This window comes from Dryobates pubescens, chromosome 32, assembly GCF_014839835.1.
Source record: "Dryobates pubescens isolate bDryPub1 chromosome 32, bDryPub1.pri, whole genome shotgun sequence".
Lineage (NCBI taxonomy): Eukaryota > Metazoa > Chordata > Aves > Piciformes > Picidae > Dryobates > Dryobates pubescens.
In genome coordinates this window covers 8996436-9022541 of record NC_071643.1, presented here as the reverse complement: position 1 = coordinate 9022541, position 26106 = coordinate 8996436, and the positions used below count along the sequence as shown (strand labels likewise).

At 44.8% G+C, this 26106-nt stretch overlaps 1 protein-coding gene across 1 annotated transcript; it reads right to left on the bottom strand.

Annotated features, from left to right (window-relative positions):
* Positions 1–238: 238 nt before the first annotated feature.
* On the bottom strand, positions 239–26024 carry SERPINE2 (serpin family E member 2). Its single transcript, XM_054175585.1, has 9 exons — positions 25973–26024; positions 11241–11515; positions 8662–8889; positions 7198–7395; positions 3579–3777; positions 3356–3456; positions 2039–2125; positions 1409–1492; positions 239–638 (listed from the first exon to the last, which is right to left on the bottom strand). Exons 2-9 carry the CDS (start codon positions 11494–11496, stop codon positions 601–603), a joined length of 1191 nt encoding a protein of 396 aa, XP_054031560.1. The 5' UTR covers positions 11497–11515; positions 25973–26024; the 3' UTR covers positions 239–600.
* Positions 26025–26106: the final 82 nt, after the last annotated feature.

Here is a 26106-nt window from a genome sequence, read left to right as displayed (position 1 = left end):
AAAATTTCAATCCAATAGAAAGTGTAGCCTAGCAATGGCACCTTTACATCACACAGACAGGACGATGCGATGTGTTTCTAACACCACATTAGTTTCAAAACTCAGTGATACATGCACTAAATAAAAATTGCTAGAACCTTTCATCTATCTCTACCAAGAATATCCAGGGCTCAAGATACTCAAGGACCAAAAAGGAATCTCCATAGGTGGTATCTACACAATTAGACTTCCCCCTCCCCCCCCCCCCAAGAATAAAACCAACATTAATGGAAATGTTTACCATTGCTTGTTAAAAATCCTCTCACAAAAGCCATACATAAAATTCTTAGTAGATACAGAAAGAGCTCAGGAGTTTGTTAGCATAGGCAACCAGTCAGTAGTTTAGAGAATCTTTTATACATTTTGAAGAGACACTGTAGGTTTCAATCTGCATTTTTTCCCCCACCAAGCCAGAAATACTTTGACTCCTGTTTCAAAACCCAGCCAGTGGTTACAACTAGCTCTTGAGTGAAGCCAGAGAGTAGTGTACAAAATATTTAACAGGACAGGGGTGTGCCACATGAGTCTGTTTACTTCTTGAAGAAAAAGTCTTTTCCACATTCAAGGTTTGTTTATTTGTCCCATAAACAAGATCGTACCTGAGGGATGAAGTGAGAGCAAGGATTACCACAGTCTGTAAATAAACTTTTCCAGGAAGTCCTCAGAGTGCAGCCAAGCCACCTCATCCCACTCCTGTCAAACCTCTCTCTAGTCTGAGCCCGGGAAAGGAATGTTTGGATAGGTGACCAGCTCCTAATTCTAGGCACACACAGTTCTGTGAGGTTTTGTGGAATGGGGACTGAAGCCTTCTCTACCCCCCAGTGCTGGCAGCTAGCACCTTGCTCCCTACTAATGGGCATATCTATCTTCCACATGCCACTGCAAGAAATAGATGAGTTATTCAGGTAACTAGGGCAGCTGGGCTCTAGGATTCAATCCATATTGCACAGAAATGACTATCACTATGTTTGAACACTCACTTTTGTTCCCAGCAGGCTGAGGCACCACCCTAGATCCCCAAAGTCCCTATTGCAGCCTTTGCCCTAACACTATTTTCCTGTCCATCAGAAGGATGGGTCCTAGTCACTAATTCACCATCAGTTATTTCATCTCCACTCATGAAACTGAGAGTAGTAAAGACTTACTTGGACTCATGAACCTGCCATGCTTGGTTCTGTTAACTTGGCAGCCAGTACTTACACGTTTCCCATTCTAAATTATGCTCAGATAAAATAATCTAATATTAAAGGCATAAAAACAGAGTTGCAGGATTTTTGTTTTAAAGCAGTAGTTTTTCAGTAGCTCCAGACTTCTTTTGTGTCTTGCACAGCTGGTAACTTCTAAGACAGTCCACACAAATGCTGCTTACCTGTGGGATTGTGCCGGATGAAAAACACGAACGGCCTGTCTACGATGAACCAGGGAGGGGAGGACCTGGCTATCAAAATTGCAGCTTGCAAGAGAGAGAAGGGTTAAAGTTAGGCAGCACAAGATACATGAGATCTACCAGTGTGGACAGTTAAAGCAACACAGAGTGTGTGTTGTTGTACTAGGAACCATATTAAAAAGACAATACAACAGCCCTAGAAAGCTGGAAGGAAGTCGTTGGTTGTCACCCAAAGGATATAGCAGCTTAGTCCTCTTTGCCAGAACATTAACCTGGTGGCCAAAGGGTTAGCTATTAGAAAACACTTCTCTAGGAGAAAGTATTTTTATACTTCTTAAGAGTATACTAATGGTCTGATCAGCATTGGCAAGTTCCTGAGAAGCTACATAAAATACATCAACTGATACAAATCATAGAAGAGAAGAATGGTTTTGGTTGGAAAAGACCTTTAAGATAGACTCCAACCAATATGTAAATCCACCAAGTGTGGTGCTAAACTGTGTCCCTTAGCATCAAGTCAGGGTGCATTCCTACCATGGTCTCAGCATGGGCTATCTGTGCTCAGTGGCCTTCTTCCTAATAGTTTTGAGTCTTGAAGTTACCAGCACTTACTTGTTGCTGCAGAAGCTTTGGTTCCATCTTCGCTAACTTCAATTTTGGTCTTTTGCAGAACATGAGACACATGAAGACTTTCTGTCCCTGAAACACCCAAGGAGAACAGCACTTAGCTGCATGAGTGCTGAAGCACCCTGTGGCTAGCAGCTATGCAAGCATGGCTAAGAACAGTTAAAGCTGAAGTTTACAGCTGAAATCCTCATACCGCAGTGAAGAACACTACCTGTAGTATCTCTGAACACAATCAATACCTGAGTAATTACAAAAGTAACAGAGGAGGGAAGAGTAAGATAAGATAACCTAGTAAACAGAATAACCTGTCTGGTGGTTCAAGTTAGAAGTGTCCACTTGCATTTTTAAATGACTGAAAAAATAATGTTGTCTGATTTTCAGTTACACTCCCATTTATCTCAGTGTCAGGGGAAATAACAGCATTTGGCAAGGCACCTTGCTTTCAATGCAATAGGGATTTGTTTTCAGGTTAAGTCAGCACAAAGCAGGGTTTCTGTTGGATCTCTCTGTAGAAGCTAATCCAGAGTTTAATTGAAACAGAACAGAAATAAGGTCACATTTGAGAGGTATGAGTTCAACAATGTCTACGCTACATTTTCAGATACCAATATTGACAGGACAAGGGGTGATGGTTTTAAACCGAAAGAGGAGAGATTTAGAACAGATAGAAGGAAGAAGGTTTTTTAGCATTAAGGGTGGCAAGACAATGTCTCAGGTTGCCCAGACACATGGTAGATATTCCATCCCTGGAAACATTCTGGGTCAGGTTGGACAGGGCTTTGAGTAAGCTGCTCTAGTTCCAGATGATCCTGCTGACAGCAGTAGGGTTGCACTAGATAACTTTTAAAGATCCCTTCCCATCCAAACCAGTTCAGGATTTCGTTCTATTTACAGCTCTGATTTGGTCTAGTCCCTTAAACTGGGAATTTGGTCCTTGATCTTTCCTATGTTCAAGAAAGAGTCATGCACAAAATTCAGGGAACAGTAAATACTGCCCTTGCAGTATTTGTAACAGTCTAAGGCACAGTGGTGTCCTGCCATGATTTCAGACAGCGCTGGAAACTCTCAGGTTGTAACATCACATCTTAAGAACCTGACCAACATGATTTACTGAAACACAAAGGGGAAAAAAAAACCCAAACAGTGTTCAACAGAAGCCAGCAGCTATGCTTGGCTGGCTACAAAACACCTCCAACGTCATGGTAACAGCGATCCAAGAGACAGACAACGCTTTATTCAACAATGAGACTATGAAGGACCACCATAGATCAAAAAAACCCAAACCAAACAAAACCAACTTACTTGTTATCTTTGCAAAGTTTGCCTTTGACTGGTCAAACATATCTGTAATGCCAAGTGCTTTCAGAGGGTCCTTTAAGTCTGTTTCTGCTACTGCTGTAAATCTAGTCGGAATAAACAACATAGAAGGGATCAGTATTAGGCAGGAAAGCTGCCTTAGTGTATGGCCATCAGAGGAGACACCAGGACACTCCCTGAAGGACAAATGGATGATGTCAGTACTTACTTTGGTAAAATAACCTGTACTCTTTTTGCTACCATGGTGGTCATCCAGCTTCCTATTGTTTTTGTGCTGATGTGGGGAATGATGGCAGAGAGGGGTGTGGTGCTTTCTGTGGGCAGAGCGATCAGCATGCTTATCATCTCACCATGGTAGGGCAGCTCGATGATGTTATACCACAGCTCGTTTGGAGTACTTGTTGTGCCTAAAAAAAAACCCAGCAAAGCATCATGGTTGATTATCTTACAGCCTTAAATCTCTATTTTACCCTTAGACACCTACTGAAGTGGAGGAGGACCTGGGAGTGTTGGTGGACAAGTTGCCTGTGAGGCAGCAACATGCTCTTTTGGCCAAGATAGTCAATGATCTCCTGGGATGCATTATGACCACCGAGGCTAGCAGGTGGATGGAAACTCTCCTCCCCCCTCTACTCTGCCCTGATGAGGCCATATCTGGAGTACTGTGTCTAGTGATGGAATGCCCAGTTCAAGCGAATAAGGGAACTCCTGGAGAGAGCCTAGCAGAGGCTACAAAGGTGAGCAGGGAATTGGAGCATCTCTGACAAGAAAAGGCTGACAGAGCTGGGGCTGTTTAGCCTGAACACAAAAAGACTGAGAGGGGATCTTATCCATGCTTTTCAGTATTTAAAGGTCAGGAGTCAAGAAGAAGAGTCCAGAGGCTCTTCAGTGGTTTCCACTGGCAGGACAAAGGGCAACAGGCACAAACTGGACGCAAGGAGGCTCCATCTGAACATGAGGAAAACAATTTTGTGCTGAAGCCTTAGCCCAGGCTGCCCAGAGAGGTTGTGGAGTCTCCTCTAGAAACATTCCAAATCTGCTTTACACCATGATGCTGGGTAACCTGCTCTGTGGGACTGCTTCAGTAAGGGTGTTGCACTGGGTAATCTCCAGAAGTCACAGTATCACCAAGGTTGGAAGAGACCTCAAAGATCATCGAGTCCAGCCTGTCGCCACAGACCTCATGACTAGACCATGGCACCAAGTGCCACATCCAGTCCCCTCTTGAACACCTCCAGGGACGGTGACTCCACCACCTTCCAACAGCTAACAACTCACTCTGTGAAGAACTTTCTCTTCACTTTGAGCCTAAACTTCCCCTGGCACAGCTTGAGACTGTGTCCTCTTGTTCTGGTGCTGGTTGACTGGGAGAAAAGACCAACTCCCTGCTGGCCACAACCACCCTTCTGGTAGTTGCAGACAGCAATAAGGTCTCCCCTGAGCCTCCTCTTCTCCAGGCTAAACAACCCCAGCACCCTCAGCCTCTCCTCGTAGGGCTTGTGCTCAAGGCCTTTCACCAGCCTCATTGCCCTTCTCTGGACCTTCCAACCCCTACCATTCTGCAATTCTGATCTAAGTATCTGTTAGAAAAGCTTTGCCCACATCTGAAAACTGACCCTAGGAAGTCCCAGGCTGGCTTCCTTCAGAAGTGGCTCAGGCTTTGTGAAAATGCTAGTACAGGATGACACCATGATGCAAGTACTCATTCGAGTTTGCTGTGCATAGTTTCCCAGACACACCTCATCAACCCAGAGCAGCAGGCCAACTATGTTAGGAGTCACCAGGTCTGTGAATCAGCTGGATGTCCAATACATATACCAGACATACCAGGACCAACCAAGCACTGAGAAACAAAGAGCAAAAAAACTCCCAAGCAACAGACTGTCTTGTCCAGCTGAAGAATCTTGTAGACAGCTTTTTTTCCTCCTCCAAGAGTTACTGGAAGAGCTCCTGTCTGTTGCATTGACTTCACCATCTTGCTTAATAAGGGTCTCAGTAGGAAGCAATACTTGGTCCTCCAAAGCAGTGGAGAACAGCCACAGTGAGGCAGTGCAGGAGGCTGGTTAGAGGAGGAGTGACATAAGGATACCTCCATGAGTTACAGAAGTGCTGTGAAGACTGGTTTTGAGCAACCCTCTCCTCCTCCAAGTTCCCTTTGGTTGCTGTAGGATTTTTGGCACATGGCAGGGATGTAAATGATTTTTATAGGAGTTTCAAGTGAAAACTTGCCAGTGTAACTATAGACAAGGTTTCTGGAAAAGCTGCTGCTATCCAAAAAATCTTATTATCTTTCCCTTTCTTCAAGTAAGTCTGCACTTGTCAGCCCAAGCTGAAAAACTCACATCTCCATCTTGCTGCCAGGACCATGCATCCTACCTTGACTGATCTCCTGCTGCTAGGAAACCAGCAGCAGTGCACTGACTTTGCAGGAATTGTGTCAAGCTTGGCAGTTTGATCATTTCCTTTCCCTTATGGCACCAGTTCTCAAAGAAGGGTCTGCAGATCACAATGCTGGTTACAGAATCCAGCTACAGGACAGCCACAAAAAATAGACCATCCAAGAGTGAAGCACCACTTTTCTGACCTGCTACATGCTACTACATCCTTAGGACTAAGATACATAAAATACATAGGGGACTCATCTTCACAGTCAACTGATTGGATTTAAGCTACTTAAGACATTTATTACAGATCCCTTTTCAAGCTTAAGACAGACAGAAGCCCTGTGTTAGGATATCTGGAGACACTCAATCTAAAACAGCTTTCCTAGCTTAAATGCAGGCCAACATAATGTAATTTTTAATCAGAATCAGAAGTCAAAAGCCTTTAGTCTTGCTAAGATCTGTCTTCAGTTGTGAGCTTCTTTCAGAGTCCATAGATAAGGACCATACACTGCAGGAGACCTCCCCACCTCACCTGCTCACTCTTTCAGCAGTTCTCAAAGCATTACACCATATTCTGCTCCAATACCTGGGGTTTTGGACAGAGTTTACTTTAACACAAAGCTACTAATGCTAGTTGAGCACTGCTAACAGTAAAGCTAGGTATTTAAGAGCACAGTGGGTCTGAGATTTTGGATTTATAGCAAGCTGTAGTCTCAGGCTGTATTTAGTACACAAGGAAATGACCTCCAGGCAGCACTTCTCTTGGAAGGTGTTTTTATCAGAGCTTCAATCTTTGACCAATAAAATCCCCACAGGACTGTAAAGCTGAAGCTCTGAAATACATTATCAGTCCACTGAGCTGCCCATGTCAGCTCTGAGTGTCCCTGATGGAAGCCTGGCTGAACCTGTCGAACTTCTTTTCACTTGTGACTTAATTTGAATGTGAGGAGCAAGTTCACACCTCAAGAGACAGAGCCAGCGTACTGACACCGAGCTCCTCTTGCTCCCACAGGACTGGGGACTGTGCAAGTCCCATTTCTTTATACTACAGTAAAGTAAGGAGTGATTCTACTCCAATCTTTCCTTCAAGCACAACTCAAAGAAAACTCAAGGCTGCTTTTCTTTATTTTTGCCCTTAAAAAAAAATATTCTTACTGCAAAGCCTAAGTCACAAAGTTGTTGGTTTGGGTACTCCAGATTTTCCTTTTTAAAGGCAAAGGATAAGGCAATCACTCTGACAGGGAACCCAGCCTTAAGCAGACCTTAAATTCCTTGCACAGCAAATTCATCTGTATCTCAGGCTGCTGAAGTACTTCTCCAACACAAGCTTCCTAAATCAGCTAGCAAAAGCAGTACCATTAAACAGCTCACATACAGCAAAATCTTGTTGGAGTTGGAAGGAAAAGAGCCAATTTTACATCCATTGCTGGCCATTGAGCTTACCACAGCGGAAGATGGATAACTGGGACAGCATAGGGACTTGGTAGATCTCCCCATCAGCTCCATTAAAGGGACGTTTCTTTGTATTTTCAGGTCGAAATCTTGATTTCCACAAGCCTTTGAAATACACAGCATTTACTAGAACCAGCCTGGTCAAGCTGCCATCAATATAATCTGGAGACAGAACCTGATCAATCATACCTAGAAGAAATAGAAAGTCTAAGTACTTGCTGCCATAACATTAGCCAACTGTCCATGAAGAACCTTACTTCAGGCCACTTGATCTGCAAGGGTGCCAGCTCCTCGCAGAACAGCTTGGCTTGGAAGGGACCTTAAAGATCATCTAGTTCCAACCCTCCACCACAGGCAGGGACACCTATCAGAATAGGTTGCTCAAGGCCCCATTAACCTGGCTTTGAACCCTTTCAGAGTTGGAACCTCCACAACATTGTGGACAACTTGTTCCAGTGCCTTACCACCTTCAAAGGAAAGAATTTCTTCTTAATGTATAAACCTGGATTGTTCCATTTGAAGCCATTACCTTTGTCCTGTCACTACTTTGCACAGGGCAACACATTTGAGGTTCACACACTTGGCAGTATTCTGTCAAGGTAAACCTCTGGGACAATCAGAAACAAACTCCTGCTCATTGAGAGACAGATGGTAGAGTGCTTTACCCTTCCAGCATGAGCACAGATCTATGTGCTAATAGCTTTGGCTGAAGCTCCTCCCCATTTTACACAGTGCTTGCAACACTGCTATGCAAAACTGGTGAGGTGGCAGAGAAAGAATTTGACAGCCTCGTTTCACAAAGAGCACATCCAAGCTTGTTAATGCTCTCCTCACATCCAGGAGGGCACTGGTTTGAATTTCAAGGGCTACCAAATGTGTGGCTTACATAGACTAAGTGTGTTGTCAAGTATTATCTCTGGCTTTAGCATACATTAGCTTGACAAGAAGATTCCAAGAGGCTTGAACCATAAGCAGCTCTGTGGAGGCAGGGTCAAATAAAGACGCTCTACCAAACATGACTTGTATGAATACAGCCATAGCTTGCAAGAGCTTAGGGCACTAAGAGCAAAAGCTGAACCACTCTGCAGCTTTCCACAAGTCTGATTTGCTGAGTGAAAATATCTGAGTTGCTTGAATGCAGGTTTTGTGTTTGAAAAAGCAGAACTCCAATTGAACTCTGCTTCTTGTACAAGGATAACAAACAGTAAAAGCTCCCCTAGTCCCATGGGCAGATGAACACACACACACACAGAGTACACATCCCTCAAGGCCACCAGGCAGGCACATCTCCTGGGTCATTAAGACCACAGATACCTGGCCCACGATCTTCCAAACATCACACTGATGCCAGCTGAAAGGCAGAACTTTTTCTACCTCCTCATCCTTCCATCTGAATCTGGGGGATCTCAGATGCCACCACCCTCAGCCACACAAGCAGCACTCGCCAATACTCACCCCTTGTTTCGTTTTTCACCCACTGGTTGATGGAATCACAAGCTGCATTTGGGTCCTCGAAGTCCACGCTCTTGACGCTGCACTGAAACACCTCTTTGTTCCTTGTAACAAAAGGCACTTCCATTTTAAAGCCACTCTTTGCAAACACTGCATTAGCAATTGTAACAATGTCTTTATTCTTTTTTGAGACTATGAGCCTGTTTATCTTCTTTAAGGCTTTACCAACTCCTAGTTAAAAAGAACAGCAAGTTTAATTTAGAATAAGATGAACAAACATTTGCTTTATATGCAACTATTCATGACATGAAAGGTCAGACATTAAGAGACCAAAGCAGGCATTCTGAGAGGCCTTCCAAAATACCAACTCCTGATCTCTCATCTGGAGAACACTCCTGTTTCCCAGCAAACACATGACCTGTGATGGCTGCTGCTCTTCTAACTTGGATGCTCAAAATGTTACACAGTAGTTCAGGTCCTAGAATGGGGCTACTAGCCATACTCTTCCACAGGGCAAACTGTTCCAAGATGTACTTCCTATCATACAAGCCCAGGTCACCTGTCAGCTCTGTAAGAGTGACAAGAAAAGTAGAGGATTCAGTCTGCTCAGCTCAGGGTTAGGCAGGTGGTTTTGAATCTCAGAGCACAAAGCAGAAGGTGTTCTCTCACCATCCTTCCTTTCCATTTACTGGGGAATAATGCAAGCTGTCAAGACTTCTGTAATAAGGTTCAAGTTGTAAAGACTAAGTGCTGGCCTAAATCAGCTACAAGCAGGAGTCAACACACTTAACACATGAGCTTGCCATCAAAAAAAAAGGGAATGCAGCAGGTTCCAGTGCCTACAGTCAAGATCCTGAGGACCTGAAAGCAGCTTGTACCAAGTGCTGGATAGCTCCTTCACTGTGTGTGAGGGAAGGCATATGGCAGCACAGAAGAACTGCTATGTTCACCATACCCAGCTCTCCTCGTTGCAGCTTATGAATGAGGGCTTGTCTACACAAGGAAGCTCTTGCCAGGCAAGCAGCCTCATGTTCAACCATGACAATGAGCAGGGTCCTTGGTTGGCTGGTTTTACAGCAATTAACGGGCTCCCTCTGTTTCCCAACAATTTAGGCAGCAACACTTCCAGACTGCTTCCTTATGCAGACAAACTTGAGATAGGAGATACAAAGGGAGTAAATTAGTTCAGAGTTATTCTCTTAGCTGCAAATGAGAAAAAAAAGCCTCAGATGGCTTTGCTGTTTCATGTGTCACAACTGCTTCAACAGCACTGTTTGTATGGATTGCTACACCTCCACTCTCCAATATTATGGGCAAATTCTTCTGGAGAACATACCATAACAGAGGTTCTCAAACTGTATTCTGTGGACCACTGGTGGTCCACGGAGCACTTGGTGGTGATCCAGGGAGAGCTGGCTGGTCTCATGATGCTGGCTCTCCTCTTTGCTTCCAGCTGCTAAATTGCATTAAAAGACAGCTAAAGATAAATTAAATACTTCCCAACTGTTACCCTTCTAAAGAAGTTGTTGTGGTTGCCAAATGACTGTAAGGCAATCATGAACAAGAGCAGAAGAGATCTGTGAAGAGACAGGTAGGATTCCATAACAAGTCTCTAGAAGGTACTGGCTACCTTCTTTAGAAGTTTGAGAACCTCTGTCTCAGTATTAGAAATTCTTGCAGGCCAAATGAAACACTTGAAATGTTTTGCAAGTACTTATGTTTTGAGCATTCATTTGATATTGAAGATGGTTATCCCATGAAGAGATTTCAATCTACAACATTCAGATCTTAAGCCGACAAATTGGTTTGCTTTAAAACCCAGCACCAAAACAGCAAAGCAAGTGAAGAAAGGACAACACAGCTCAAGATTGAAATGTGCACTTACTTTGTGGGGGGTGTCCTATCCCTGGAAGGGAGGCAGAATGATGGCACTAAGATGTTAAGTCTTGCAGGCAAACACTCACATGGATACTCAGCATGCAAAGTAAAGCAGTGAGAACCTTCAGCCTACACCCTCTTCAGGGGCAGGCATTGGCAGAGGAATACAAACACAGATGCATGCAGTGTCAGGCTTAGAGATGAGCCGAAACAGCTCTTTTGAGAGGAGGGCACTACAAGAACTGCAACATTCAGGCATCTTGGCAGCAGAAACACAAATAAAGAAAGCTGAAGAGCATCCAAGTGAAATTGTCAGTTGTGTGGTTAGTTTGCAGCACTTGTAATGCGGGGACAAGAAATATTCTCTTGCCCTGTTATTCAAGGTGTGGCACATGAAGGACTGCTCAGCATAGCACTTGCAGCCTTCCTGCACTGTACTAGCACAACACCACCATCTACACTGCTCTGGAAAATCCATTTTGTAAGGCTGAAGGTAGTTCTAGGCAGGCCCCTGAAGTCATTAAAGCTGCTTGCATGTACAATGTCCACACACAAATTGCCAATTAACTTCAAGTGTGTCCATTTTCTGCTTTGGTAAACAGAGTTAATTGGTGTATGATGCAGTCTGCCACACTTTGAAAGCCACCTCAGAACAGCATGAATAGTCTGACAAAATACACCCAAACCACCTGAGAATCACTGACCATTGACGCTGTATCTCATCATAGTTGTCAGCTGCTTCTTTGTCTTGCCATCAGCCCCCAGCTGCAACACCCCCAGGACTGATGCAATCCCATGAGGGGACACAACAACGTTGTCCTGAGGCTTAGCTTTCACTATCTGATTGAAGACCTGGATGCCAACATCAGAGCTAAGTTCCTCCAAAGGATAAAAACTGAACTGGGAACATACAGATGTCAAAGTCCCAAGAACAAAGAGGAGTGGGAAGTGCCAGTTCATGGTCTCTGGTTGGCGATACCTGCAAGAGGACAAGAAGGGGGGGTGGGAGGGGTGGAATTTAGTCAGCTTTCACAAGTAGAACAATTTTTATCTTCAATTTAAATTCTTATTTATCTGAAGAGCAGCAAGTCTTGCACATGCTCCATGTGCCATTCACAGAGCTCTGGCCATGGGACTCACATTTTACTGCTGTATTCTTGGTCCAGGGGTTTCCAGAAACAGGGATAACTACAAATAGTTAGAGATCAGCGACTCTAACAAGACTGAAGCCACCAACCTGGAGACTACATTGTACCACACACAAGTTCAGCTAGTTTGGTGTTTCAGTTAAATGCAGTCTTGGCAATTCAAACTGCCCTTGAGGATCAATTAGTGCAAAGAATCCTTGTGGTGTGCTCCTTGCCCACCAAGATGTGATGCACACAACACATTCTGCAGGTCACTTTCTGCAGTGAACAGAAGCATGGATACAGACACAAACAGACCTTCTCTGGTGGGACTTTACACCTGCCTAGAATGAGTTAGCTGCACAACTGACTTTTCAATGCTGGGAACAGAGAGGAAGACTTTTAAATTTCAAAGCACAAAGTGGAATTTGGATTGAAGCCTGTACTTTCCCAATGAAGAGAACCCCACAGGTAATGAGCATGGAAGGAAGTTCATTCAGCATGGGCCAAGCTTCACCTGCAGGTCTAAGGCCTAACACAACTCAATATTGGTACAGCCATGGGCTCCTAGAAGTGAGGCACAAGTGGCAGCAGGTTTGTCCAGGAGCTCTCAACAAGCGATTAGAGAACCAAGCCCATATTTCAAACACTGGGTACTGTAACTATGAGGCTATATTTCCTCCTCAGGCAAGTATGTTCAATCCCTTTTTTGTTAGGGCAAACAGGTACTTAGATGGTCAGAACAGAATCACAGCATGGCGAGGGTTGGAAGGTATCTCTGGAGATCATCTAGTCCGAACACCCCTGCTAAAGCAGGGTCACCCAGAGCAGGTTGTTCAGGAACACAATGTCCAGGTGGGTTTGGCAGCCTGTTGCAGAGCTCCAGCACCCTCACAGGAAAAGTTTTTCCTCATGTTCAGGTGGAACCTCCTGGGTTCCAGTTTATACCCACTGGTCCTTATGCTTTTGCTGGGCACCACTGAAAAGAGTCTGCCCCCATCCTCTTCCCATCACCCCTTCCCTCCACCCCTTAAAATATTAGTAACAACTGAGAAGATCCTCACTCCATCTTCTCTAAGCTAAACAGCCCCTAGTCCCTCAGCCTTTCCTTGTGAGAAAGGTGCTCCAGTCCCCTCATCTGCATGGCCTCCAGGGGACTCTCTTCAGTAGCTCCTCATCACTCATGACCTGCAAAGCCCATTACTGGACACAGTACTCCAGATGTGTCCTCAGTAGGGCAGAGCACAGGGGAAGGAGAACCTCCCTTGACTTGCCAGCCGTACTCTTAATGCACCCCAGGAGACCGTTGGCTTTCTTAGCCCCATGAGCACATTGCTAGCTCACAGTGAACTTGCCCATCAGCAGTCCCAAGTCCTTCTCCACACAGCTGCTTTCCAACAGGTCAGCCCATAACCTGCACTTGTGCACTCACGCACCTGTTGCACTAGTCATGCAGTAATCTCCTACCTCATGAAATTAGATTCCTTGCTCAACTGTGAGCATTTCAGTCACAGCATTCTTACTTTAAGACAATTCAAGAGCCCCAAGTTCCAGTTCCAGACCAACAAGCCAGTTTGTTCCCTCACTGAGCTTGCTTTGTGCTCCAAGATCTTTCAAACAGAGTCATCAGCTAGTTCCCTGAAGCAGGCTGCAGGAGATACCCAAGTGATTAAAGTGTCATTTGCATACCACATTCAAAACTCCAAAATAGGTCTCCTCTGCCCTAAAGCCCCCTGCTCAGCACTGCACACTTGCTCTTCTGGCTCCAGCAGCCCCAGAGCTGGAGGCTATCAGACACAGGCAGCACTGAGAGCATTTTTCCCAGTGATATTCCCAGCTGCCTCCCACACACATGGAAGGGTGTACTGCACCAAGTGCTCTGCCATCACACACAGCCTACCTACGCTGCCAGTTCAAACCATGCTGGAGCACTTGATTACCAGAAAACCAGCTGGTGTTTGTACAGATTCATTTAATCATCTTTTAATAGCATGTACTTTAACTGTGCTAAAATACTTGAAAGCAACAAACTCAGCATTTCCACCTTCTTCTGCACCATTTAAGGGGACGGAATTGGCTGTGTCAAAATTTGCCATTGCAACACAGGGTACACCAACTGCTCAACACAAAGTAATGCAGGACTTGAGACAGCTTTCTCCCCTCAACCCAGCTGTCAGTGTAGCTGTGACCACAGGAGCCTGTCAGACTGATCTAAGTTATGCAAGAAAAAGTGAAAACACTGTCCTACAAAGTAGGTTAACAGCCTGCCCACTAATTAAACCTTTCCCATCAACCTACTAAACTCTAACAGTTTGAGTTACTGAAGAAGCATTCATTCCACAGGTGCTCCACACCACCCAGCAGCTGACACCACTTAAGCTTTGTCCAAAAACTAGTCTGTATTTGGGCAGTTGCACCAAGACCTGCAGGAGGAAGACCTAAACACTGACTATCCTGAAGCAGGCTATGAGTCATGTCCTGGATTTGTTCTGCACCCCCATACCACTGGCTACAGCTGAAGTAGCCATGGGGAGAAACAGCACCTGTCAGAGAAAGGGAACTTGGACTTTGTTAGTAAACCACTTGAAAACTCTAGTTTTGTTCTTGGGGGAAGGCTTCCAACTTCCCTCACTCCCAGGCAACAGCTCTATCCCAAGAGCAGTGCTGCCTTGCAGGAGGCACTACTCCAAGAGCAGCTGAGTTTTGGGTTTGAGGGTATTCCTAGTAGATGTGCTTAGGAGCAAACAGCCCATGTTGGTTCAATACAGCCTGCCCCATGTAGTGGTGGAGACCAGGGACAGTGACAGACAATCACTGAGCACACCACTGAGCTGTAATTTGAAAACCCAGCTTTTGGCTGAGGTAGCTCCACCTGATCCAGCCAGCAAACAAGGAGCTATTGGGCTATTTTGAGCACATCTACTTGACACATTGCCAGAAGTTTATGATGAGGGTAAAGACAGGAGTGACACTTCTATGGAAGCAAATAACACAACATTTCATTGTCACATACAGCATCTGCACAAGCTTAACTGAAGTCAGGCACTTCTTTCTTCTCTGCCTTCACCACAGTACACTGCAAGTTCCAAGTTTTCTTCCCCACTAGTGACAACCCTTGCCAGACTCAGCTGCATTTTCCCCCTTGACATGTGTGAAGCCTTGTCAGAACAACCCAACTCTGCTGCCAAGGCCACTGCTGCAGGTTTTTAGGTTTGCCTTTTTCCCCCCCCCTGCCTTATTTCAGGGAAAAACTGTCACCTCTGGGACCTGATTTCCCCAGAGGTCTCCAGGCTTGCCTAACCTCTCCCTCCTGCTAGGCCATTAAGGCAGGACAGGCTCCATTATAGAACACAATCTTTAGCAGATACCTACTCAGTGAACAAAACTAAGTTGTGCACTGTTCTGAGCATGGGTAAAAAGTGGAACTGCTCTTCAGCATTAGATGGGGCAGTCACTTCTTGGCCCTGCCATGCCCATCACGTAGCTTAACCAGCTAAATGGAGAGCTAATTTCATCTTTGAGCAGGAGTAGCATTCATGGTATTAATGCTTCTGGCATGGGTTTCAGTATACTCAACTTCTGTGCAGCTCAGTAACAAGAAGTGCATTTACATATCCTGAAAGAAAGAGCTTGAGTACAGTGCAAGGAGAAAAAAAAAACCCCAAAAATCCAAAAGGATGTAGGATGTGTAGGATGGAAAACAGTTGACCTGCTACACCGAATATCAACAAGCTTTCAACAAGTTTTCACAACGATGAAGCTAAAAACTTCTTGATAGTTAAATCTGAATCTAATGCTTCAAACAAAAATACAAGCTAGGCATTTCTTTGCCTGTGACCTTTATATTTTTGCATAGTTAACTGAGAAGGAGGAAGGTGTATAAGCAAAATCATTTACATAAATGTGGGCTTTTGAAAGATGCTGAACAGGAGAGAGAAAAAAAACCCAACACAACAAAACAACCCAATCCAAACCATCCCTCAAGGCAGGCTGCCCACTTGGATTGAAAACTTACATGAAGGACAACACCCCACAACTTCAACTTCTAAACAGGCAGCAGAAATGCTAACAATGACCCAAAGAAATGCATCTAGAGAATGCTAAACCCCCCCGAATCAGTTTTGTTATGCGAGTACCGTTCTTCACCCTAATGCTGAAGTTTCTGAACAAAACAGGTGACAGCATTTTGCATTCAGCTGAGCGTTTTCTGACACGCAGCTCACTCAGGCAGAAAGCTCTAGGGAAGGCAGGAGAGGAACACCACCGTGTGCCCTATCTGCACTGGTAGCTTTCTGTTCTTTCATGACAGATGATGAAATGTCTTCAGGCTACCAATCTCCGAATGACCTCAGCCTCCAGCTGGTGTTGCAAGCACTAACCCTCGTGCATACTAGCAGCGTACTCAACTCACTAGGCTCAATGTATCACTCACACAATGCAGAGTTTAAAGCTTCTGGCTGAGGTTATTATGGAAGTATTTATGGCAGTGAAGAGAACACAATGCTTTTGGCCTGCATTTACAGGATGGTTGGTTAAAACAGTGAAGTTACATTAATACAGATCTAGGTCTAGAAAGGCATTTGATGGAGCAGGTAGAAGTTACCACTTCAGCCCCAGGCACAAAAAGCTGCTGCACATGGAGATCCTCCTACAGGGAAGAACTAGCTTAGGAAAGCCTTAGTTTTCATGGAGCCAAATGAAGCTGCTGTACTCTTCCAGAGTGGAAGAGAAGTTCATTTGGTTCAATACCAGAGGCAAAAACATGAGCTGAAAAAAACCACCCAGACTTAAAATAAAAGTTGGAGAAATGATCTGTTCCAGAGAGCAAGTGAATTGAGGATGAAATAGTGAACTGTACACAAGTTTTCCAGTGTCTGTACTGATGTAGTTAGTATTCCAGGAGACACCACCCAAGAGTTTACTTTGAAGCTGACTTGAACAGCAATATGCCCCCTCCCTGGAGGTGCTCAAGGCCAGGCTCACTGAGGCCTCGAGCAGCCTGGTCTAGTGGAAGGTGTCCCACCCCATGGCATGGGGCTTGGAACTAGATGATCTTCAAGGTCCCTTCCAGCCTAAACCATTCTATGAATCTATGGTACAACCCAAAAGGCTCATTCTTGCAGCTGCAAGATGGATCCTGCAGTTTCTCTAAAGGATGCTCAAACACCAGACTTCTGTGAATCACTGTAACCAAACCAGCAGTGAGCACAGCTCGGAGTAAAATGGAAAAGCAGAGTCCTGAAGCATTGGTGGTTTCACTGTACCAAAGCCAAAGAGCTGAGAGCCCCCAAGTCCACATGGCAGGCAGTGGGTAGCCTGCATGCCCAGAGAAACTCAGCTGGGACAAACATTCAGGGACCTCTCCAAGTTTGAGATGTTGATGTTTCCTTGTCAGTACCATCTGTGCTACTAATTTAAAAGTCTTATTTCAACTGACATGTGAGCTCAAAGAAAGCAGTTTCACTTCAGGCATTTAACTAACTCTCTCCAGCAGAACTGAATAAATACTCAAACTTGTTAATAGTCATTTAAGGAGCTGGCTGAGCACACCCCAATTGTTTCTCCAAAGCAATGAGACTGCTCTGGTTGCAATGGGAAGGTCACATGCTGGGTCTTGTTTTTTCTGGTGATGCACACTTGGCAACATATTAAAACACTCAAGCCTGTTGGTAGGCTTCTCCTCCCCCCCTCACATGTGTACACAACTCCCCTTCTGCCTAAGCCGCTTCTGTCCCAAAGCCTCCAGCGGCAGTATCCTCTCTACCGTGCTGCTTGGCTTCTGCTACATCTGAACACAATTTTTGGTTCAGAGCAGCAGGACTCATGGTCTGAATGCAGGTAAGTGCCACAAAACAGAGATATGAAATAGGTCACCTTCCTTCACGTTTTCTGGTGCATCCTGAACATTGGCTCTTCCCTTTCATCTAAGATCTTTCCAGTGCTTTCTGCGTTGAAGAAATAAGGAAAACCCCCACAGAAATCTCCATAGATACCAAAAATAAAAGCCATATTACATCAACATGTCAGGTCACATGAAAAACATCTAACAGAAGAAAACAAATTTTTATTACTCAATACCTGGAAGGTTTAGTACACACAGAGCCTTACTAAGAAAGAATGATTGCTAGCTTTTAAGCAACTCAGTACTTCCATTAATCTGAAAAGGAGTTACTGACAACATGAGATAAATAGAATCTGTACACAGAGATAAGCTGGAAGGTCTTTTAGAAAACATTTTTCATGTTAAGATATTGGTCTGACTTCAAGGACTACAGCCAACGTTCCACACAATCACAGAAAACATGGGACTGGGCCTGAGGCTTTCCCCTCTCAACCTTACTCCTTTCTCCAATTCTCTCCTTTTGTTAGTGCATTTGTTTGTTTCAAGATGGACTGTCTCCATCTGGAACACCTCCCTTTCCTCCCTGTCCATCCAGCCTCCTCTGCCAAGAGGGAATTTCCCAGCAGGACTTGTAAAACTGGCTGGCCCTAGGCAGGAACCTTCTTTGTCCAAGCACAGCTCCCACATGTGCAGAAAGTCAGTTTAGTGCTTCTTTTATGAAGAGTCCTGACCACCATTTCTTGAGTGTGTCCATTCAGCAAAAAGGACAGAGACAAGCTCCATTTAAAACCTTCTGTAGCCTCATGACTGGCATCTTCAGCTACTGAGCTAGACTAATTTTCTCACTGGCATCTGGCTTCTGTGTCATTTGGTTTATGATGGTTCTTGATCATTCACTGCATATGAAATTGATTTTTATAGCTTGCCACAGCCAATTTGGGATTTTACCACTCAGTTGTAACCATACTACAACTACACAAGTACTTCCCAGAGTTTCAAGAGGACAGATACGTGTTTTACTCTCATCCCTCATTTACACAACTATAAAAAGCCAACTTTAGCTCTGCTTTGTGAGGGAAATACAGAATTTACTGGCATCACAGAGCAAGGGACTTATGGAGACAACTCTGGGCCTCAACATTTGAAAATGATAAAACTGTAGCCCATGTTGTCCCCTTATGGTGGGTTCAACAACTATTGTTGAGTTTCTATGGGTTGCTTACTCCTGTATTTAAAGCAGTGTTTCTACAGCCTTCATCAAGATCTATTATCAAGTCTTACAGTATCAGGAAGATTACAGAGAATTAAGTTTTTCATTTACTGGTGTGCCTTTATTAAACAAGTAGTTATGTTGATCTGAAGTTATTCATGCAATGTCATTATTTTAACTTAATGGAGAAAGAGCATGGGACAGTCAGCCCATCATGACTAATGCTGCAGAACCAGTTTCCCCAAAGACACCTTCACAACATGGCAGTGAGACTACTCTCTTGCTCTGGATCAATCTCAGTAGAGGGAACAGTGGCTCAAGGATTAATACATTTTCCTAAAATGCAGCAGATCCATAACCCAGGCACCCATTCTAAGTTTGTAGAAGGAAAAATAGAATAGAATTAACCAGACTGGGAGAGACCTTTGAGATAGTGTTGGGTGATAGGTTGGACTCTATCTAATCAACTAAACCATGGCACCAAGCACCCCATCCAGTCTCTTCCTCAACACCTCCAGTGATGGTGACTCCACTACCTACCTGGGCAGCCCATTCCAATGGCCAGTCACTCTTTCTATAATGAACTTCTTCCTAATATCCAGCCTAAACCTCCCCTGGCACAGCTTCAGACTGTGTCCTCTTGTTCTGGTGCTGGCTGCCTGGGAGAAGAGACCAACCCCCCACCTGGCTACAACCTCCCTTCAGGTAGTTGTAGACAGCAATAAGGTCTCCCTTGAGCCACATGGAACCAGAGTTCCCACATTTGCTGTGTATTAACAATGCTCACTATGCAAGTACAGGCTCATTAAGAGCCAAAGGCAGGATTGCAACCTCTCATTAATGAGGTTCAGGGTATTAACTCTTCAGTGGCAAGCACAGATTGTTGAGGTAACTCCACATGGTGCTGGACTAACTACAGCTGATGTTTTATTAGGTACCTCACCACCACCTTCAGCCTAACCTTCACTTCTGCTGTAGTATTTGATCTTCCTCCTTAAGGGTTCTGGGTTGCCCTTCAATATTCTTTATTTCCACTTGCTGAAGTACTCTTCTGATACTAGGTCTCTTGCACCTCTGCACTCCTGCAGAGCAAACTGAAACTTGCTCCTTCTATCCCTAGGTAAATTTGAGTCTGCTGGCTATGGACATGTCCTGTCACCTGCACATACCAGGCTGAGAGAGCAGAAATAGCCTCATGGAGGTGGCTCCATGGTCACTTGGGAGACTCTGAGAGCTGCGCCTGGAGCAGATTGAACGTCAAGAACTCTGCAGCACACATTCTGCTTTGGAAGGGTTCAGATACTAATATCTGTAACACTTAGACCTAGAGAACTGCCAAGCAAAAAAACCCCAAACCACAGAACCAAACCTGGACTAAAAGAAGTAAAGACAGAATCGAGTTTTGAAACCAACAGCAAAGACTCCAGCAGGGCTTGGACAAAACAGGAGAGCTGCTACGGAGTAGAAGACAGATGACTGTTTGCCTTCAGATTCTACACCTTCAAGGTTTAGTTACTCCGCAAAAAGAGTACTTGTACTTCCTCAGCTCCCATCATTCCACACCCTATGGCTCAGTCTGGGTTCACAACACAACTGGAAATTGGGGGTTCTATGCAGCAATAACATTTTTCTACTTCTGGGAAACTAGGAGAGCTGACAGGAGACACTGTCCACGTGGTACCTTACCAAGATCTAAGCGCGCTTTGATTACAGATGCCCAACCGGTGACACTAACGAGACAGGCTCTCAGTCTAAGTGGCCTTTAAGAAACCTCACTTAAATTGCTGCAAGCAATTCAGTATTACTAAGTTTTTTCCTTATTTTTCCTCTTAGAAGAGGTAAGACTTCGATGTTAACAGTTTTGGTAGCTCTATGAAGCTACAGGATTGTATTTAATACACTCATTTAACCCTAAAAATAAACCAGAACCAGTCCTGTGTTCATACTAAGAGCTTTTATAAGAATTTATACTTAAACTCATTGGTATTTCAGACCTGAAACTTAGAAGCATTTGTATCTAAGGGATGCCACCATCTGACAAAAATACTTGGAGAGCTCAGGAGCGCTGTTCTAACCACTTACATCACTTGCGGTTGGATTATCTGGAGCACGATAAAAGACCAGCCTTCTATTTATCTATTAATCATACCATACAACATTAATAATCAACCACTTCCTCTTCAAAAGATAAGTCAAAAACCCTGTCCTCATCAGATAAATGTAACTCAAAGTGTAATCTAGCCAAGGATTTAAGGTATTAATATTAAAGATGAAACAAAAAACATCATATCATTTTCTGTCTCTAGGACACTGAAACAAGATCACAGCAACATCAGATACAAGTTTTCCAGTAGCCTTTTCTCATCCATTTCAGAACTAGCTTAAAGGCTACCCCAAAAGGACAGGGGTCTTTACAGCATAGAGACACCTACTTGTATTCACCCTTTCCTCCCCTCAGCTTCAGAAGCAGAACCAGGCAGTCAAAAATGCATCAGAAGTCATAGATGCTGTAAGGAGGAAGGAATGAAGCGCTGTGCTGGGTACCCCGAATACTCAAACACCTCCTCAGTCATCTTCAAGAAGAGTTACACTAATGAGTTAAGAGAAAGAACAGCAATTTAGAAACTTTCATTTAAGAAAACAAACTCTTTTCATTAATCTGACCTCACTTCCAATTAATCCCACTGGGCTTTGCTAAAGGTTTCTGGAAAGGCAAGCCCTGAATTTCCGTAGGAAAAAAGATAACTGAATGAGCTATGCATGATAATCTTGCCAGAGCAGATCATGACCTGGCACATCAGACCATCTGATTCAGTTTAGACTGAAAGTTTGTAGGCTGAGCTGCGTTGGCTGAGAAGCCTCCGCACAGTCCGGGGCTCTTTCTGCAGCGCAGATGACAAACCTCAGCAGAGGAAGTAGGCAATTAGCTGGGAAAGGAGCCTTTTATGATGAGCTGCCAGAGCAGCTGGAGGCCTCAAGCCTGCTTCAGTGATGGAAAAGGAAGGTGTAGAGCAAGATGGGGACACAGAGCTAACATATATCCAAGTTCTAGACAGGATTTCTGGGATTGCTTAAGGATGTACAAGAAGGTGGTAACAGACAAGACAAGTTAGAGAGATGTTCAGTTCACTTTTTTTGTGCTTGTAATCCGTCAAAGCCAATGACAGAGACTGCCCCTTGCCTACTAAAACCAAACAAGAAGCCTCAAAACCCACTCACAAACTTTGCTCAACAGAAACTTGCAGTGCAGATCAGCTAACACAGCTGCCTCATTAGCAGTGACGATCACAAACTGTCCTCCTGTTTAAAATTCAAGTCGTAACTTGCTTTTCAAGTTATTGAAGAAAAAGTGTGGTCAAAGCTACATAGCTGATGAATATGAATTCCTATCATCTGTACCTCAGCTGAGGTAAGAGAGCTAAGATGCACCAGCACACTACTGCTGGAGCCTGCAGTGTGATGTACAACTGTGGCTTACAGTCTGTTGGTAAACATTTCTCGGTTTCTACCCACATCTGCAGGCCACTACATACAGCCAGCCTTGAACAGGGGTTTTGAGCTCAGGACTTGCAATCAGTCTTGGTGCCCTTTGTAATTGCTGTCATAGTCCCAAGCTACTAAAACATTTCAAAGCCCTGTTTATAAGTCCCAGGAAGAGAACAAGAGGCTGCCAGAAGCACATGGATTATATCACATTGCTGAGTGTGGTCAGCAAGACAGATTTCCACCATGGGGAGACGAATCCACAAGATTAATATGCTTTCATATTTTAACTGCTTTGTGGTGTATCTATCAGATCCCAGCATGAGTCACATGCTGATTTCAGCCTGGAAACGTTAAGAAAAAGCCTCTTTCTGACTATTAAAGGTGAACATCAGACCACAGACAAGATACAGTAGCTGCCAAAACCATGTGTTTCCACAGACACTGCTCAAGAAGAGGTGCTAAGGGATATATAAAGCATTTCAGTTAGCACTTAGAGGTCTTTCAAGGCCACGACAAAACCTGAGAAACTATGGCTCATATTTACTAGCACTGCCACTAAAATTGCCTTGTCCACTTCCTGCCCATGATGGCTGGCTCCAATTTAAGCAGCGACCTCCTCTGTGCTTGCAGAAGTTGCACAGTAAACTAGACTAACACTGAAGAGGAGACAGGGGAAAAAGCAGAACACAGGACAGCTTTTTTTCCACAGCACTCTGGCCTAAGAATTTGTGTGGCTACAACTGCAGGATTCTACCATTTATTTTCATCCTTTTCTGGTCCCTTCCCACCCCACGATTTTAACCATTGCAGAAGAGACACACCTTAACATGCACATGGTTGCACATGTTCAGCTTCCTCAGTTTGTGTATGGAAATATAGTTACTCCAATTAAAATAAATTGTTATATTTTCACAGTCTGATTCACACTGTTGATCTTTAAATCCACAGGTAGGTGAGTGGCTACTCCACACTGCCTGCTCTCCAAAGCTAAGAGGCAATTCTTTATATCACTCTGCTCATTCAGAAGTTGTTTATGGTTAGCAGAGCTGCACTGAATTACATGGCACTTACAGGGCAGTACTTTGCCATACAACATGATTTTTAAGTGATGTCACAGGTGACTGGGAGGATGCCCTGAGGCACACAAAGATGACTGCACCCAGCAACACTTCCCAGATTAGTGATGATTAATCCACTTTTTCCGCATCTTCCTGTGTATATAAAACCTTTGACCCCGAAGAATAGTAGAATCCAGTTAAGAAACCAACTAACTGGAAACATTTTGATGATTAGGCTTGATTTCCCCCCACTTAATATTACAAAAGCATGCTCTCTCATGCATGCTCGTGATGAAGCAATCCAAGCAATCTAGACAACCCTCACTCTGGCTTCCAAGAAAATGCTTCCACTGAGCCTCAGCCTTTTCAAGCATGAGCACTGCAGCTGCTGAGAGAGAATCAAAAGTCACAATTTGTTGTATGAGCCAGGTAGATACTGAGCCTACCACCACAGCCACACAAAGCTCCAGCCAGAGCCCCCTCTGAACCGCTCCTTTGCTGTACACGAAGATGTACAAGGTTTATAAACATCTCCATTTTATTTCCCAGCAATAAGGTGAGGTGGTTATTTTTATAGATTTATATACACATGCTTCAATCCAGTCTAAAAATGTCTACTGCACCTTCCTGGGCTCACTGCTTGACAGTTTTCTGCCTAACAGCATGCTGCTAAGAAGCTTTAGGACTGGAACACATTTCTGGCTGTGCAATTAAGAGACCCATGCTAAAAGTCTCTGCATGCCACCAAGAAACACTATTCTCCTGGTTGTCAATGACAACACCAAACAGAAGCTTCTGTACACACCTTGAGACTAAATCCATTGCAGACTGCTGTGGTTTTCCTTTTTGCACTGACATGAGTTTATATCACCTCCCACACGAGGAACACTGAGCTACATACAGGCAATTGTCTATAGTAATGGCCATATCACCCAAGAGAAGTCTGTAGGACACCTATCCCTAGGCAATGTCCCTATCAGCAGCTTTTTTTAGCATTTTAAGAGCACTGACAAAACTCACCAACAGACTCTCTGACACAACTTAAAGCGATTGTAAAGAAGCTGTGGACTAGCATCCCTTACTCAAAGTTTACTCCTGTGCAAGACAGCTGCTCTTCTCACAGGTGTCCTACAAATTGTACCCCAGAAAATGCTGAAATTCCAAGCTAGCACCTCTTGCATGCCTTTGAATCAATCTATTTAATCATCCTGCCTTTTTACTTGCACTGGTCTTCAACTTCACACACTTTACAGACTCATCTGATCACCCAGCAGGCATGCAGCAGCTGCTTTTCACTTCGCTCATGGTTTTCTGCTTCTCCCCTTTCTGAAGCTCCTCAACAGTACAGATGCTCACACCTACACACATTCTGTGAATAGTCCTTACAAAACCAGGTTTCTAATGAATTCCTGTGGAGAGCAGGGGGTAAGACATTACTAAATGCTCACACATGAGCAAATGAAGGCAGAAGTAATTTTTCAGTGCAGTAAGGGGGGAAAGAAAAAAAGGCAAAACACAAACAAAACCTCAGCCTACCAGGTTTCCCTTTCAGGAAGTCGCCCAAGAATGCAATTAAAACCACAAAATCCAAACCATGTTTCAGAATCATAAGCAGGCGTGAGAAAGGGGGAGAGAAAGAAGTCACACCGAGGCCTCTAATCCATACACAGCTACTCTAGTGTATTAAGGGAAACCTGACATTTTCACACGTATTTGTTAGCACAATGGTATCCCCAAAGGTTTCAGTTCTCTGTGAAGATCCTCCTGCCCTGCACAAAGCTGAGCCAAGGTATTAAACACCATTTTAATCAGGAGACAAAAGACTCTCTCCCGAGGTGTATTCTGCATTCCCAAATCCTCCCAGAACTCAGTAAAGCTCGCTCCCACATTACTCAAAAGGGAGCCAAGACAGAGTTTCAGCTAAGCAGTTCTCTGCTCAACACACAGTTTGATGCCACCAGCAGTATCCAAATCCTGTTTCAATAACAGAATATATACACTCTTTCTTCCTCAAACCACAATGGCTAGAAACACTTCCCTATCACTTGATACGCAAAGAAAGTCTCAGTTGTTAACTGAATTATGATTTCATTTCATTTTTTTCAGTACAAGAACAGCAAGCTTTCTCTCATAAGAGCCATTAAGAAAGTGAGCAACTTTCAGTTTCCAGGCTCTAACGATGAGGCCGATGCTCGGGAAGCGGCGCCTCTCCCGCACCCGTCGGAGCGGAGCAGACTCCGCGCTGGCTCCGTTCTTGCTGCTTACCGGGACACCAGGGACACAGGATGGAGCCGAGGGGAGCAGGCGCTTCCCACCCGGGCGGAGCATAGAACTCCCAGACTGGAAACCCGCTGTAAACCAAAAAAACCTCCTTGCGTCCAAAACCAACAAGGAGAAGGAACTCCCCACGCCAGCAGCACCCACTCGCTCCACAGCGCCCACGCTCCCGGCGCTGGGAAACTTGTGGGAGACTGTAGCAGGCACAGCAGAACCAGAGAGCGCTCAGGACACCGCGCCCGGAACGAGCATTTGCCGTCGGCGGCCTCCAGGCTGTCAACAGGGAACTTTGGCTTCCTTTCTCCTGCCCTTGCCCCCCTCGGCTCCGGAGCCCACAGGCCGCCCCGGCCCCCTCCCCTTCCTCCTCCGATCTGCCCCTGCCCCTTTGTCCGCCGTCGCCGTCCTCCTCCGGTAGCCGGAGCTAGCCGCCGCTCACCTCCAGCTCCCGGCGGCTGCCAGCCCGCTGCACCACACCGCTCGGCCGGAGCGCGGCGGCGCCCGGGTGTTTATAGCATCCGCGTCCCGCCCCGCTCCGCCCCTCCGCTGAGCCCCCGCCTCGGGGCAGAGCTG

What these genes read in the sequence shown, in the direction of transcription:
- SERPINE2 (XM_054175585.1), bottom strand. Translation starts at nt 11,496, where the DNA reads ATGAACTGGCACTTCCCACTCCTCTTTGTTCTTGGGACTTTGACATCT. An exon ending in GTACAGGTTATTTTACCAAA is followed by an intron (nt 3,457 to 3,578) that starts GTAAGTACTGAC and finishes TATTCCGACTAG; the next exon opens with ATTTACAGCAGTAGCAGAAA. An exon ending in CATCCGGCACAATCCCACAG is followed by an intron (nt 639 to 1,408) that starts GTAAGCAGCATT and finishes TTCATCCCTCAG; the next exon opens with GTACGATCTTGTTTATGGGA.